The sequence below is a fragment of the Ictidomys tridecemlineatus genome, chromosome 5 (assembly GCF_052094955.1).
Source record: "Ictidomys tridecemlineatus isolate mIctTri1 chromosome 5, mIctTri1.hap1, whole genome shotgun sequence".
Taxonomy (NCBI): Eukaryota; Metazoa; Chordata; class Mammalia; order Rodentia; family Sciuridae; genus Ictidomys; species Ictidomys tridecemlineatus.
In genome coordinates this window covers 100,083,925-100,101,253 of record NC_135481.1, presented here as the reverse complement: position 1 = coordinate 100,101,253, position 17,329 = coordinate 100,083,925, and the positions used below count along the sequence as shown (strand labels likewise).

The 17,329-nt window shown below is 49.3% G+C and overlaps 1 protein-coding gene across 4 annotated transcripts in view; it reads right to left on the bottom strand.

Annotated features, from left to right (window-relative positions):
* Nucleotides 1-17,329, bottom strand: part of Adck1 (aarF domain containing kinase 1) — a 117,985-nt gene that overhangs the window by 21,533 nt on the left and 79,123 nt on the right. For 3 of the 4 annotated variants that reach the window (XM_078050610.1, XM_078050612.1, XM_078050611.1), the window contains 2 exons: nucleotides 13,691-13,849; nucleotides 1,625-1,783 (listed from right to left, as the gene is read on the bottom strand). In XM_078050610.1, the coding sequence (XP_077906736.1) occupies nucleotides 1,625-1,783; nucleotides 13,691-13,849 (318 nt within the window). The remainder of the gene's footprint in view (nucleotides 1-1,624; nucleotides 1,784-13,690; nucleotides 13,850-17,329) is intronic. The other variant, XM_078050613.1, reaches the window with a different exon arrangement.

Genomic DNA, 17,329 nt, shown 5'->3' with positions numbered 1-17,329 from the left:
TTGGGAATCCACCAAAACAAAGAAAGGACTATCAGGACACAATCCGTCCTATCCCAACACGTTCGAACGTTTGTTCTCCATTAGACGGAAACAGCTCTTCTTCCCTGACCTGAGCGTCTGGATGGTCAGGGGGTTGGTAGAGACACGTCCTCTCTTATCTGGACAGCGGGAGTGGAAGTTTCTCATGATGTCCAAAAGCCACATGAACACCAGAGCCAAGAACAGGAGAGCCTTGGCCATGCAGGGACCTGCCACGCCCCCACCCAGGAGGACGGCCACTTGGCTGGGAGCAGCACGAGGGGTTGCTGAGGACTCTCTGACCACGCCCACAATCTCTAGCCTCCTGAGTCAAGAGAACTGGACCCATGGCTTCCAGAGTTCCTGCTCCCTGTGAAGACTACCTGGAAGTCTCAGCCTGTACCATCCCAGTAAAGGGACCCCCATGGTGCCTGAATGATGAGCCCCACAGAGGCCAAAACCTGTTGGAATAACGGCTGTGCTGGCATGCATCTCGCTCACACCAACCCTGTGCCCTGTGGGGACATCAGGAGTCCTCAGAGACCACATCTTCAGGGCACTCGAGAGCAGCCCCAGGGACACTTTCAGCCATGGCTCTGCACCACCTGATACTGCTTCCCACATCAAGCGTCTTCTATCCCACAGGGTAGTTCTGCTGTCAACCTTGTTTTGGAAACACAAATCTGTCCCAGTGTAGCTGACACATTGGAGAGTGGCCTGATCATGACACACACCGTCACCTGCTATCCAGGCTATGCACACGGAGCTGCGCCCAGTGCACGATGCCACCGGGGAGTACGTGAAACGCACACGCACCTCAAATCTCACGTGTGCGGTGAGTCACCTGCACCCACTGTTACAACTTCCTGTCCCACATCCAATGACCTTTCTGCACCTCACGTCGGTTCACAAGCGGCAGCCTGCTGAAGCCCATTTCCACAGGCAGATCAAGGCAAGGTGCCCCGTGGATTATGGTCTTCGGTATTTCTTAGCCATTTAAAATGCATAAGACTGTGCTGCTCTCCTTATGAGTTCCTATCCCCCTTCCTTCCCTATGTGGCTGATGAAGTTTTTGAGTGCTGCCCCCTATGCCTATTTCCCCCATAAGCCCTGCACCTTCTGTGGTGTGGATTTACCCAGCATGGTGATTTCCAGGAACACAGGCCGCGTGACAGCGGAACTCACTGTATATCACAGGAGTAAATGCTAATGTAATGTACATGCATCTGGGAGAGGGCCAGGGGACTGTAGTGTTGGCCATCATCTGTTATCACCATCAACATCATCACCCCATGCCACGGAGGTCAAGATCACAGCGCACAGGCCCCTGGGTAGTGTTCAGTGTCTTGTGATCGCAGGTTATGCAATAAACATCTGTTCCGTGGACTGACAGGTCAGCACTCAAACTAGGTATTTCTTTGGAAACTGCCTCTGAGAGCTTTAATATGTATCTCCAGTGGCAAATGATTCATCCTCAGTCAGAAAACTCGGGAAGAAAATGTCTCAACTCACATTCTATAAGGGGGAAATTCAGAGCAGGAATCAATCCCCCACCCCCTGCCCTCTTGCACTGGAAGCATGGGCCCTACCGCCCGGTCCCTCTTACCTTTAAGAAGTCAAACTGCTTCAGCATTTGAGCCACTTTCTCAGCATTCCTTCCTTCGTTGAGGAAATCCAGCTCCAAAGGCAGGTTCTTCTTGGCCTCATCCACCAGCCACATAAACTCAAACTCTGGGAAGAGCTGCTTCACAGCCAGGGCAAGCACCTGAAATCATCAAGCACCGCATCAGCCGCCCACAACGCCCACCAAGGAAGGTACATCTACCCTCGGCCTCCGTCCTGCCCCTGGAGTGGGCGGGGAAACAATGCCCCTGGTTTCCATTTCTATAACTGCACCAAGTCCAAAATGATCACAGTCCAGCTGCTGCCACCGTGACCATGATGACCACTTGCTGGGCATTCCCCATATGCTCGGCGCTGGACAAAATGCTTTCCTTACTCTTCCACCAAATCTTCACAACTCTGGGAGGTACCTGGGTACACATCTTACCATCTCCATTCTATAGATGAAGAAATTCGGGCTCTCAGAGTTTGTGTGATTTCCCTGAATTTGCCCAGCAAGGAAATGCAGAGCCAGAATTCCACCTGGGTCTACCTAACTCCCAAACCCTTGCTCTTAAGCACTTTGCCAAACTGTTTTGTTGCTGCCTCCAGATTTGTTCTCCACCATCTGCAAAGCACAGGAAGTGCTTCGGCTATAGCTTCCATTTTTTTTTCTTTTTCTTAAACTGAGTGGTGGGTACTTGAGCATTCATAATTGAGGTTGAGCATTCTGATCCAAAAACCCCAAATCAGAAATGTTCCCAAATCTGAAACTCTGAGCCCTCACAGGACACCAGAGAGGAAATTGACACCTGCCCTCGTGTTATAGGCTGCAGTCCAAATGCAGGTGTACTAAAAACCACATATAAAATTACCTTTAGGCTATGTGTATAAGGTACAACTGAAACATAAATGAATTTCATGTTTAGACTTGAGTCTCAGCCCTAAGATAGCTCATTATGCATATGTAAATATTCCAGAATATAAAAAAAAATCTGAAATAGTTCTGGTTCCAAGGTACAGCATACTCAATCTGTATTTTCTGTACTCTGTGTAAAATATTTCATGATGAAAAATTAAATTGGAATAGAGGAACAAACAGTCTAAACAGGAGGAACAGAAGATAAGGAATTTGACTACCCAGATGAAAAGCTTGGATTTTTGGCAATTAGGGCCCACTGTGGATACCTCAGTGAGGGCACGCTGAAAAGGGAGGTTTTATTTTATTTTTATTTATTCATTTGTTTGTTGGTTGGTTGGCTGGTACTGGGGATTGAAGCAGGAGTGCTTAACTACTGAGCCACATCCCCAGCTCCTTTTTATATTTTATTTAGAGGCAGGGTCTCACTGAGTTGCTAAGTGCCTCACTAATCTGCTGAGGTTGGCTTTGAACTTGCAATCCTCCTGCCTTGGCCTCCTCAGTTGACGGGATTACAGGCGTGTGCCACTGTGCCCAGCAAAAGGGAGGTTTTAGAAGACTTGTCTAGCATTTAGGTATCAGTTTAAGGATGCTGAATTAAACATCAGAGGCGGAAAGCAAGAGCCCAGTGAGATGCACAGAGTACGCCACAGCCCACTCCCCCAAAGGGGCAGGGACTTAGTGCCTAGCTCCCCCTGGATTTTGAGGCAGTTTCACAAGTTCCCATGTGACACCTCTGTGGCAAGTGAGCAAGGGTGATACAAGGAGCATGCAGGTATTCTAAAATTCTAGAAGGGACTCACAGAAGGCAGCCCTCCAGCTCTCTCACCTGAGTCCTCCTGGCATTCAAAGCCAGGCCTGGGGAGGACCTAACTGATTGCCCCAATGATTCTTGTTATTACTAAGGTCCAAGCTCTCTGATAACACCCCTCTCCACCCCTGGCTACCGCAGATGGGAATGAACAATGACATTCCATGGGCCAGTTGGTGTCAACAGACCTTCCCCTTCCGATCTTCCCAAAAGGACTTCCTGAGCTCCAGTTGAGAGCCTTGTCCTGTGCCTCTGCCTGCACTGGTCTCTGTATTATGCATACTGCGTTAAGCATGTGTGATACAAAATTAATAAATAAATAAATCCAAAGCAAAGCCACTAGCTACGACGCATTTACAGCTTGGTTTTTAAACCCCATGTTCAAGGTGATATGCCAGACACCATTCTAAAAGAATTGTCACACGGGGTTATTACGGTCAATTTCTAACAGAACCCTTTTTAATTGCCTTAGGCTGTAGTCTCATTTCTTTTCAGTCTCGTCTGGTCTCTCATGGGCTAGACCTGTGACCTTACACCAATCAATTTTGTTCGTTTTGTTTCTGTTTGTGTAACACGAAACAAGAAGGGAAAGGTAGCAACAGAGACACCCGGGCCACCTACATCAGACCCAGGAACTTGGACGCTGCAGCCTCCAGACATGACATCTTGTCAGGTGTCCCCAGAGGGGCCTCAGGTGCACCAAAGTGGGGCCAGAAGCAGGCACATAGGAAAGAGAAGTGACTCACCAAGCGAGGCCCAGGGCAAGAGCACATGGGCCATTGAAGGCATCTGAATTCCACTCTTTGAACTCAAGCAACAAAAGTACAGAATTTCGCTCTGGTCTAAATTCCAGAGGGCTTTACCCCATAGGAGCAAGGAGAGAGCCAGAGTGAGGTTCCTCCTAGTTCAGTCAATATGCACTAATTACCTCCAGGTAGTTACCTTGGGCCAAATGTGGGTAGACACGGGAGAGCTACCTGCAGCCCAGAGCAGTCTGTATACAAGGCAGAGCCTTCTGGGTTGAGAGCCACAGCCGAAGCGGCCCCAGCAAACTTCCAGCTGCCAGTTGATTGGCTCCTCTACGGTGATGCTCATTGGGCTGTTTCCCCGCCCTTTCAGACCACGGAGCTGCTCATTGGGGGACTCTTTTGGCTCCGCCCATACAACCCAGCCAATCGGCCTCAAGAGCGGGAGGAGAGGGGGTTGAGAGGCTCAAAGGAAGCCGGTAGTGGCAGTTGGGCTCCGAGGGAATTCCTGAAGAGCTCCTGTGGTGCAGCATGTGTGTTCTAAAAATAAAGTTTGTTTCTGCTTGACAAGTGGCTCGTGAATTGTGCCCAGCCAGACTGCGGCACTTCTGCCCAAGCAATACTCACTCATTATAGGGTCATTGCTATTTGTGAAATTTTAAAATATCATTAATATCCAAACAGCATTGAAAGGTACTTTAAAGATTTTTCTGTTACTGATCAATTATATGATTAGTCATTACTAATGCCATTGGTTATTATTAATACCTCATGCCATTAATCAAAAAATCAGCCATACATTTTTATGGATTTATATTAATTGCTAATAACTAATTAGTAAACTACTTCATAACCCAAAAAGCATTCTGTGGGTGGCAGGTTACTCTGTTGAATACAATAGTCTCCTCTAATCCAAGAAAAATATATCCTAAGACCCCTCCAAAGGATGCCTGAAATTGCAGATAGTATGAAACCCTGTGTATACTATGTTTTTCCCCCTACCCAAACAGACCTATAATTTATAAATCAGGCACACATGAGATTAAAAAGAAAAACTAATTAAGTAGAATATTTAAAATAATATACTGTAATAAAAATTACATGAATGTGGCCTGCCTCTCTCTCTCTCTCTCTCTCTCTCTCTCTCTCTCTCTCTCTCCTCTCAAAACACCTTATTGTGCTGTATTGACTATGCTTGACTGTGGACAACTGAGTCCATAGATAATTGAAACCTCAGAAACTGGAACAGCAGATAACAAGGGTCTATAGTGCTCTAAAATGAGAGGGCCTGGGGCTGGGGATGTGGCTCAGTGGTAGAGCACTTGCCTAGCATGTGTGAGGACCTGGGTTCATCCCCAGCACCAGAAAAAAAAAAAGGGGGGGTGTCTGTTTAAATCAGTGGCTTAGATTCCCAGCAGTTCACCAACCCCCTTCTAGAAAGATGTCAATTTGAAAGCCTGATGTCGGCTGTGAAGCCCAGAAAATGTATAAACTGCACACAGTTCAGGGGGGTGGGGGGATTGGGGGGTGGGGTCCCACCAACTTCTCAACATGCACTGGGTGGGAAGGGGATCAGGTGAAGAGTCATTTGCAGGGCAGGTGGGGGAGGGGCGGTGTCTGTGCTGCCGCCATTTTCAACTCTTCTTGGCCAACGAGAGTAAAATAAAACTCCTTAATTTCACCGTCTGTTTTCATCCAGTCCCCTTAGAGCTGCCCTAAGTAGATTCATTTCGGTTTCTTTTTGACAACAGATGCAATCGACTAAAATAAAGCAGGTGTTGTTGTCAATTTGCCTTTTTTGATTTTTCTCCCAAAATGTATCTTCTCCATAAAATTCTTCCAACAGCCAATGTTTTCGCCAGGGCCTAACACATATGCAACACCCAGCAGATGTTTATTGGGTACTCACATGAATGAATGAGTGAATAAGTCAATAAATGAACACATGAATATTTCAAAGGGTTTGTCTTCTCCTGTGAGATAATTATATGGTCACATTTGTGTTATCAAAATGAAGTCAGGTTTTGTTTCTGTTATTTGGGTGGAATCATCCCTTCAGAAAAATTGAGAATTCCCTACTTCATCTGGAAACTTATGAATCAATTAAGGTATATTCAATAATTAATATTTCCTTCAAGGTAAAATAATGAAACTATTTTCCTATAGAGTAATTGGCTCACAGAAGAAAAAAAAAATAATTGATTGTAAGCCAGCCAGAAATATAACAGAGAAACAGGGTCACTTAGAGAAGTTTAAAAACTAGTAATTGTTATTTGTAATTGCACAAACAAAGGAAATTATCATTATTTAGTACCACGACTATAGGCCAGACTGTGTGCTCTAAGGTACTTTACATAGATATCCTCATTTTATCTTTTTCCTGCCCATTTTACAGAGGTACATAAGTTCCTGGAGGTTAAAGCAATTCTTCAAGTTTGGAACAGTCCACGCAGGATCCAGACCGAAGTATTTCTTGTTCTTTCTTTAGGAAGTCCTGCCTCCTGCAATACCATGTAGGAAAATACAATAGGAAGCTAAGATAAGGCAAAGAAAGAGCGTTGCAAATTGTGAAATGCGAATGAAATGTCAGTTACTGTTATCAAGTTATTATATACTATAAAAGAAATAATGTTCTATGGAAAAGCAGTCCACTAAATAGAATGCCACAACAAGCCAAACTGGTAAAAATGGACGTTCGACAAGAATCGAAAATCAATTCAGAGTGATGTAAATAGCTTGCCATTCTTGGAGTTTATCTTTGTTCAGATAAGTTATTAAAGTGCATGCTTTTTAGAAAACAGAATTATAGTGTGACAAGAAGTTTCCGTGGGGTGGCTTATGTCGCTGCATATTTTATATATATTATTTTTTTAAAATCAGCCATTGGATTTTGTGTCGACATAATCATTACCTAGCCACCCACCGTTCAATCGACACATTTTAGAAAAGACTCAAGATGACAGACAGCAGGCACTGAATAGGCTGCTCAGAAACTTGACTGTCACAGTCTTTATTTTTAGTGACCCTTGGGATAGGCCAGATGACAACAAGCATGCAGGCCACAGAATTCCACCCCAACATAGGAGAGTGCCCTGGGGACCACGGTACAGGGAAGGCGTGGTACTTAGCCATGAATTAGAATCCTCAGGGAGTGACAGCATGAGGCGTGTTCATCGTCACTGTTGGAAGCTTGAGCGACAACATGGAGTAAGATGGAGTGGTACTATGGGACCTGGGGATTACAGTCACATCCCCATTCACAGGCCATCTGAGTCCCACTCCACTTCCAAGCAGTGGGAGGTGGCCGGCTGAGTGCCCCTCCTCTGTGGGCAGGACAGGACTGCGGCAAAGCTGTCCCACCAGCAGACAGCCAGGCGGCACCTCATCAGTCCCCTTCCTGCTGAATCAGTCAGTGTTCCCATCTCCGGGCCAATTAGTCTGGCTTTGGACAGCCATCCAAATCAATAAGAGTCACTGGCCATGCATCTAGAAGTAGCGTGGCCCCAACTGCAAAAGGGACAGTATCAGGTGATAATGACAAAGCTGAAAAACACCCCGGGGCTTGGCTTCTTTATTGTGCAAAGTCACCAGCATCATCAGAGTCATTCACACACTGTGCAATGACAGCTTCCATTTGCCTGTCACCACCCAGAGATCCTCCCCTTCCCCAACAGGAGGGCCTGCTTCCCAGGAGACAAAAATACTAGGGTGGCACCAACCCAAGTGCCATCTCTCCCATCTTCCAGATTAGCAGAACCCCGAGTCTTTATGTCCTCCATGTCCTTCAAGGAAGGCAGGCCTCCTCCTGGGAAGAAGAGCTATGATCGGTCTAGGCCAAGCAAGGTGGTCCCACTTCTCCTGCCCAGACCAATTCAGGCCTGGGCGTTACTTCTTGTCAATGAGAAATGAGGCAAATTCTCTGAGGGAACTAGGGAACTTTCTTTTTTGATAAGAAGCAAAACACACACACACACACACACACAGGCATCTGGATGTCACCAGGAATGGTGCAGTGGTAGTAGGCATTAGTTTAAGAGGACAAGGCCAGGAAGCTGAGAGGGCAGAGAAAAAGATGGCAAGAAGCTAGGTCCTTACAAATCACAGTGAGGTGCTGGGTTAGTCAACCTTGGGACAGCTGGTCCAACTTCCAGACATCTTCTCCGGGGAGATAATATGGGCTATTAGCATCTATACTACTTTTTCTTGGACTTTCTCATTTTTGCAACCAAAAGCATCCTAACTGATACAACCAGCAGTCCCAACCTCCTCACTCTCCGAAAGTATCCCTTCCATAGACCTCTACCCACCTTATCTTTATAGCAGATATGTGTTTGGATTTACAAACTCCACTTCCCCCAAAAAAAAAAAACAAAAAAAAAAACAAATACGCAGAGAGTAAGTCTATCAGTCACCTTCTCTTTAGTGTGAATTACTGTCACCAGATGACCTTCCTCTCAAAACCAGGTAAGGAGCCATTCAGGGTTGTGGGGGAGAGGGACCATAGTGAACGAGAAAAATGAAAGCATAGAACACTTGGTATTGGCATGAAAGAAAGCACAGGAGGCTACACAGGAAAGTATCCTTGTCCCCCCTGTCTCTAAGATTCTGGTGGCTAAGGTGGCCCTCGTGTCCCCTAGAAACCATTCTTCTCCATACCTGTACATCTGAACTCAGGAAAAACAAATAACCAATATTCATCACAAATTTCAAACAAATGAGTTTTCTAATTGGACCCTTCTGGTTTTACAGCCAGGAAGGATGACCCAGGTAGGACTTTCTTCATCAGAGACCAAGCCCAGAGACAAGGCAGTGCCATCTGGTGCCGCTGCTGGTCTCTGGAGCAGTGGCCTCAGGCCTCCTTCCCAGCGGATCTCCTGCGGCCACAAGGTAGGGTTTGCAGTCTACCCTCTGATCCCAGCACTACTCTCACCATGGCCAAGCACAGTGGCTACTCGGCTCTGCACACAGATTGCCAGGTCACGCTGCCCACGAAAAGCATCTCACATTTATCTCAGGGAGGAAGATGCCAAACCTGCTATTGTTGTGGCTGACTTAGAGCCCTCGTGACTTAAGCAGCCAGCCAGGTCATGAGCAGAGAAAAGTGACTGCTATCGCCCCAGCCCAGGGGCCCTGATGCATTGCTGGGCAGAGGCAGATTCCTGCCTGGCTCAAGAGTGTTCAGGAAACTCAGGGATCCTCCATGACCCCCCGGTTCACTCCCAGCTACGGCCATTCCACAGCTCCCAAAGGATTCTCAAAAATATCAGGTTTCCAGGTCTGCAGCCAGCGTCACTCGGCAACCCTGGTTCCTCACCCTCGGCTCCCTTTGCAATGCGCACAGCAGCTATTCCAAACCTTCACCCCCTCGAGCCCCCAGTGCCACCTCCTACCCTCTCTTCTTAGCAGATGGTCTTGCCTCCTACTTCAGAGAAAAAATAGAGGCTATCAGGCTGGTACGCTCTCTGCTGCCCACTCTCTCCCCTCCTCCTCCGCCCCACACTCCTCCGCGCCTGGTCTTGCTGCCTTCCTCCCATCTCAGGCAAAGGCCCATCGGAGCCGAACGTTTCCTCTGGGATCCTGGTGCCCAACCTCCTGAATCTCCTCCTGGACTTAATCAAGCAACTACTTCTCTCTGCCGAATCTGCAATCCCTCCTGTTCCATCCCCTGCAAGCCTGCTCAACTGTCCCTGGCACTTAACACCCGTGCTCTGCTCTGACCCGCCCCATCCTTCTTGGCTGAGCGGGAGAAGAACGTGCTGCATTAAGTGTCTCTCCGTCGCTGGGTCTCACTTCTCTTTCACCGGACTCTTGTCATTGAAGCTGCTCTTCCTAACAACAATAAACTGCCAATCCAGCCAGGTATGGTGGTCCACGTCTCTAATCCCAACAACTGGGGAGGCTGAGGAAGGAGGATCACAAGTTTGAGGCCAGCCTTGGCAACTTAGGGAGAGCCTTTCTTAAAATGAAAAAAAAAAAATAAACGTAAAGGCTGAAGATACGGCTCAGTGGTAGAGTACCCCTTGGATTCATTTCCCAGCACCACAAAAAAAAAAAAGACAGAAAAAAAAATGCCAATCCAAAATACCCTTTTCAGTGCCTCACTGGTTTGATCTGCCACTTGACAACAGTGAACAATTCTGGCAAATTCTATTTTACAAAATGGCTGCAACAACACTCCCACTCTAGTGTGCTTCTAGAACCTGGCCACGCCCCTGTGAGCGGCAGGCTCTATTTCCTACACCTGAACCAAGGAAGACTTTGCAACTGCTTCCACCAACAGAGTAAAAGAGAAATGATGCCACATGAGTTCCCAGGTTATGTCACAGAACTTCTTCTCTGGGGACACTTACTCTAAGAATCCCGGCACCACACCATGAGGAGCCCCAATAGCCACGCAGAGGCCCATATGGTGAGGAAGGAGGCCCTAGCCTCAGCCCTGACTGAGCCTCAGACCACAGCCACCCCGATCTTGCCAGCCATGGGAGGAAGCCACCTTCGGGGTGGATCTCCGAGTCCAACAAGGGCTGCAGGAAACAGACGGCTTCCTCCACCAAGCCCTGGCCAAACTGCAGGGTCACAGCCAACCTCAGGACCGCCATGTTCAGCCTGTTAGGGTTTCAGCATTAGGTGTGAGACAATGCAAGAAAGTTTAGAGGTGAAGCAACTGGATTTTGAGAGTTTTAACCTAATCAGTGCATTAATCCCCAGATAGGGATTAAGTAGGTAGTACTTGCAGGCAGATAGAGAATGCTGGAAGAAGTAGGTCATGGTGGGGGTGGGGGGACTGACTTTGGGGTTTCTATTTTGTCCTTGGTGAGTATTATGGTTTAGATGTGGTGTCCCCCAAAAGCTCACGTGGGAGACAATACAAGGAAGTTTAGAAGAGAAATGATCGGGTTATAGCCTTAGCCTCATAGTGACTTAGCCCCTGATGGGATTGACTGAAGTGGGGGGGTGAGGCTGGGGAGGTGAGACTGGGGGCGTGGCTGGGGAGGTGGGGATGGGGGCGTGGCTGGGGAGGTGGGGATGGGGGCGTAGCTTGGGAGGTGGGAATGGGGGCGTGGCTGGGGAGGTGGCAATGGGGGCGTGGCTGGGGGAGGTGGGAATGGGGGCATGGCTACGGGAGGTGGGCTAGGGGGCATGGCTACAGGAGGTGGGCATGGGGGCATGGCTCCGGGTGGGAATGGGGGCGTGACTTAGGGTATATATTTTGTATTTGGAGAGTGAAGTCTCTCTCTGTGCTTCTTGATCACCTTGATGCAGGCGGCTTCCCTCAGCCATACTCTCCTGCCATGATGCTCTGCCTCACCTGGGGACAAGAGCAATGGAATCAGCCATCTACAGACTGAGCCTCTGAAACCATGAGATCCAAATAAACTTTTCCTCCCCTACTTTGAGCTTATCAGGCCTCTGGGTCACAGCAGCCAGAAAGCCGACTAAAACACAGCAGCGTGTCTTGAGATGGCTCCTTGTGTGGCATGAGATACCTGAAAGGACGCCCTCTTCTCGAAGGTTCTCTCATCAGATGGGGCAGCTCTGCTCAATCCTGGTTCTCCTGGGACACCTCCGCAGACCCTTCACTCTCCTGGTTCCACATCCCCAATGACATGCTCCTCACTTCTCTTTCCTCGCCACCCCCTAAGTGTGAGATCCTCTGGGTGGCCCCAGACGGATGCCAGCATGAGCCTCCTTCCTCCTAAATCCTGCACCCATATTCCAACCTGAACTCCAGAGCAAGAGGAGCAGCCCCATCCCAAGCCACCCACAGCAGCATCTCGCCCCCTCGGCTGCCTCTTCCACTTTGCTGAGATCCACTGATACCTCCTGACTCTCCTAGGAAACCATCTTCCTGGATGCCCTTGCCAACGTGCTTAAAGGACAACTGGTGGGATACTGTGGCTCCAACTCCCAGGCCCTAGACCTGGCTGGGGATAACACTCCAGTCCTGGATCCCACCAGGTTTCCCAAGCTCCTGGTCTCCAGAAAACCACCTCTTCTCTTTGCCCCTTCAACCTTGAGGGTCGCAATGACTTCCTGCTCTTTGTGAGTGCCTCACCATCCTATTTGGGGGTCTCAGCAATCCCACCCCTCACTTTTCTGTTTGAAACACCTAGAGAAATTTCTTTCTCCTGGACTACACCCTGGCTGAGACACGTGGTTAAAGGCACCCAAACTTGACCACTTAAGCTAGAAAGCTGAGAGAGATTTCCGTCTCCTTCTTCCCATCCACACCAGTCCTTGCTCCCTCCCCAGGTAAAGCTGGTCACAAGGTCTGGATGATTTCACCACCTGAGCTCATCTCCCTCCTGCCCCCACAACACTGCCTTGCTCCACATCATTCTCTCAGACCAATGCAGCAGCCCCTCAATTAGTCTCCTGGCTATAATCTTTCTGCCTCTCAATACAGTCCCCAGAATGCCAACGGATTTTTATTTTTAATGCATATCTGATCATGACAGTCCCCTGATTAAAATTCTTAAAAGGTTTCCCACAGACTACAGGAGAATATCAGAACTGCTCAGTCCCACAAATACGCGGTGAGCATTGACCAGGTAGAGTGCTCTCAGCCTGGAACACAGGCCGCCATCCCAGCCTCATCTCCAACCACTCCTGCTCACACCCTCTGAACTAGCTGAAGTTCTGCAAGCACAGTGCCTTCACACATGCTGGGCTGTCCTTCCCCTGCCCTGCTGAGGTCCACTTAGATGTCATCTCCTTAGTGAAGCCTCTCGACACCTCCATCCATCCAGACACCCTGCAAACACCCCTTTGACAGCCCTCAGGCCCCCACACTGGGGATGTTTGTTTACACACCTGTCTCCTGCATAAACAGGGAGCCCCCGCCAAAGAAGAGGACAGAGCTCACTCACTCTCATGTTCCCAGCACCTCTTAGGACATAATGCAAGAAGAGCCTTCTCTGTATGTGTTCAGTGTAAAGTGAGTTCAAAGAAGAAGAGTCCAGAGTAAGGAGTGAGAACAAAGGAAACAGAGGAAGGGCAGAGGAGGGACCTGCTGGCAGGCTGAATGGACTGCTGGCTCCCTGTGGGGGTGCTCCAACCATGGCGGCTCACCCTCCTCTCCCCATTGGTGCAAGCACAGAGCTAGAAAAATCCAGAAGCATACCAGGGCCTCTAGGGCTTTTCCCAGAGCCATTTTCAGGCAGGTAGCTTTGTTCATTCAAAACCAATGTGAGATAAGCAAACATGCCATCTGCATAAATATTTCCACATGGCCGGCACATCATTTTTATATTCCTAGGAAGACTGCATGCTCCCTTCTAATTTTAAAAATCTGGCGTAACTTTTACTACCTCCAAGGAAATCGCCTGAGGCTCATCTCATTCCCACTGCATCCCCTGAAGGTCCCTCTTGGCCAAAGTAGCTGCCCAGTATGTTCTGAAACCAATCCAGAGGATTCCCAGAGGCAAATCAAGAACTGACCATCCCGGCCATCGGGCAGGGTCACGAGTTATCATGACACCACTGTGGTCTCAGCTCTCCTCTCCCCCTCTGCTGGTCAAAGGGTCACACACCCTGAGCTAGTGCCACCAAGGCTACTTGGACAAAGGACAAAGTAAGAAGAGGGGCACCCACCTCCATCAGAAGAATGTCCTTTGAGCTCTGAGCCTGGACCTTCGGATGCTGGACCTTCACAGCCACTGTCCGCCCATCACGCAGCACTGCCTTGTGGACCTGGGCCAGGGATGCTGCCCCCAGTGGGGTGTCATCGAAGCTCAGGAACAAATCTTGGATCTGGCAGGAGTGGAGAGAGGACAAGGTAGTTGAGAGGATGGTGCACAATTCCGTAAGACAGGAACAGAGCTGCCTGAGGTCCCACAGCCGACTTCCTGTTTTATCAGGTCTTGGCCGTGCCCTGTGCTCCGGTGAAGCATCACACCAGGCACATGGAGGGAGTGGACAGAAGATACCCCTGCAGGGCCCATCCTCACACAGGTGCCCCAGCCCCAGCCACCTCCCTCAAAGACCCAGTAGGGCTGTCTGGAATGTTCATCATCCACCCTGGTGGCCTCTGGGGCTCTCACACACCCAAATTAAAAGTTCACAGGCCTGGGGCCCACAGCAGCCCCAGACAGGGTTGATGAAAGATGACCCCACTCCACCCACCAGGAGAGCTCGAGAGCCCCGAGTGGGAGGCCGCAAACCCGCAGCCACCTCTCGTTCCTGCCTGAGCAGCTGCCCCGGCATGCGTTCCTAAGGCCACTCCATGCCCAGTCACCCTGGCAGAGATCCCAGGGATGCCAGCCAGAGTTACAAGAAGCCCCACTCAAAGAAAGCTGTGGGCAGAGCCCCTGTCCTCCCTGGCCTGTTTCTCTCTCTGAAGTGGAAAACACGCTCCTTACTCTTTCCGTCTTCTCCCTCCTCCCTCCTCCCTCCTTCCTTCTCTCTTAAAAAACGCCACACTAATTTTCCCAGACTCCTATGCACTGAGGCCTCTGCCCCCAACCCCTTCTTTCCTTTGTCTCTTCTTCTGCAGAAGTCACTCTGTCCTATCCTCAGTGCTGACCCTCACCTCTCCTGGGTTTTCAGAAGTCACATGACCCACAGCCATCGCCCAACTGGTTTGCTAGGCTGCATCACCCTCTGCCAATCCTCCCTCCGGCCCCGTCCCCAACCTTCACCTCCCAATGGACTTCATTCCATTTACAGCTGCTCCACAGAGGCCAAAGGCCCAGGCGACTTGGGAGGCACCTGTGTGTCTTGGTCACAGGAGAAGATATGGGATTGGCTTCCCCGTCCCCTTCTTCCTCGGGGGATCTTTGTTTCTCCCCCTCCCAGAGCCTAGTTCTCCCTGCAACCCCAACAACACGCTCTTCTTTCTCCTCCCTTACAAGTTCCAGACTCCTCAAGGGCACGAATCTTCCATGTACCCACCCCAGTCCCCCTGGGTGTGACAGCACAAGGACCCTTGATCCTGCCCCTGGCTCAGGACGAGAGAACACCAGGACCATCTTCCCCCAAAACACAAGAGGACCTCAGCTCCAAGTGAGCTGGGCTTTGTCTCTTCTGTTCACTGCTAATTCCTTGCACCTAGAACCGGGCTGCAACTCGTCAATGTCAAGCCGATGCTGTTCTCTCCACTGGAGACTGGCCTCCTTTAGACCTCCCTGTTCCTACTAATCCAAACACCACAAATGGGTAATTTTTCACTATTTCCAAAACAGTGAAAGCACACATCATATGTGGGGATTACCTAGGTGGATCCCCGTGAGGGTAAAACCCTGGGCCTGGTGATCAGAACCCTGAGCGCCCCTGGCCACCCTGATTGGTTCAGAGATGGACATGTGACCCAACTGGTCCAACGAGACTCAATTTTTCTGCATTTTATTTTAACTATGAGAGAAGAAATTCTTTCTATTGAATTTGAACAGAAAATTATAAACCTGGCATGATAAGGATCACACAGCAGCAACAATAAAGGAAGTAAAGACAAGAGGTAAAGGAAAAAATCTTGGCTACAGTGTTGGATCCCCTTGATCGCATCATGCCTGAGTACCTACCTGATAATTTTTGACATTTTGCTAAGTCAGTTTGAGTTTTGTGTCACACATAACTGAAAGGAATCTGGCTAAAGCATTGTGTTCTTAGAACCCAGCGAGGACAAACAGAGAGAAGGGCATGGGGGCAGCGGGGGAGGGGAGGGCTGGCTCCCCCAAGGGATTCAACAAGTACCAGTTCCATCCCTTCCCCACCTCTTACTGGGACAGGGACCCAGGAATAGAAGGGAAGGTAGGATGCCTTTTTATCAGCGATGCTGCCAGACCTTACACAACGAGAGCAACACCAGTACCTCTGGTCCCCTCTGGAGGAACACCAAGGAGAGGATTTCTGAGGCAGAATGTGACCTCTGACCCTCACCCTCTCCCACCACCCCACTCCCCTAGCAAGGCAGCTAGAATGGCCCAATCTTCCTGCAGCAAAGAGACCTGGGATGGCCACCCCAAGCTTTGGCCTGCTCAAGAAACACCTGTTTACTGTCTGAGAAGGACAGCCAGTCTTCAATCTGGTGTCATTGCAGGGACATTGCAGAGTCATTGCAACCAAAGAGTGACATGGCATCCCTGGGGCTGTGTGACTACAGCAGCTGCCAAGAGCACCCCACGGGGAAGCAAAAGAAGGAAAGGGCTGAGACAAGCAGATCCTAATCTCCAGGTGGAGACAAACCAGGGACAGAAAGGGGCCTTCCACAATTTCCTGATCAAGGGGACCCCAAGATACCGTGTAAGCCCCGCTGCCAGCTCAGCACTGTAAAGCTATCGGGATTTGCCCAGCTTCCCCCATTTTAGCCATGGAAGTGAAGAGAGGCATGGGAAATAGGATGCACCCCACTCTGGGCCCAGGAGACCTCAGGCAGATTGCCCACCCCTGATCCTTCCGGTGACCCTCACAGCCATCCCTTTCCTTTCTGGCTGGATACAAGTCCCAGGCCCACACCCCCCTGTGCTCACGCAAGCACACACACAATAATTGATTGCTAGTGGATGTTCTTAGCTGGCTTATAAAAAAGGTAATTAAAGATCGGTGCTGCAGCCTGTAATTAAATATGAATAAAGTATCTCTAAATGGAACCTTGATTCCAAGTGTTCAGTGGAAGTACTTTATGCTGATAGAGAGTAAGGAAAAATAGACCCTGTCCCAAAAGCAGAATTACACCCCCCCTCCACCACCCTGCAGCTGAAACAAATGCCACCCCCCTCCAATCAGGATTTGCCTCGTCCTCAGCCCTTTCACCAGAAAACCATTAGCAGGCACGAACGGCGGCGGCATTTGCAGCAATTAGATTCAAGCAGGGCCCTCGGCTGCCTCCAGTCACTCACAGAAACTTGACTCCCTTCCTAAGGCTTTCTGCCGGCCCCCCAATCCCCGTTCCTTTTGCTCTCTCTGGGTCTGGAGGCAAAAATCAATTAAGGAAAACAACTGCGTTTTAAAATGACTAGTTATGTGCTTTTTAATTACTGTCGGCCCAGGATTCAAATATATCAATGCTCTTGTCTGGAAAAGAAAAAAATTATCAGGAAAAAAAAAAGTTTCTCTAGATTTGTAGGGTTGGGGGGTTTAGGATTTGGGGTGTGTGTGTGTGTGTGTGTGTGTGTGTGTGTGTGTGTGTGTAAGGGGAAAGTCTGTTTATGAGAAGAAAAACATCAGGGGGGCAAGACGAAATGTGTTCACCCTTGGGATCTTGGCAGACCATGGTCCCTTAGTTCTTCAGTATTC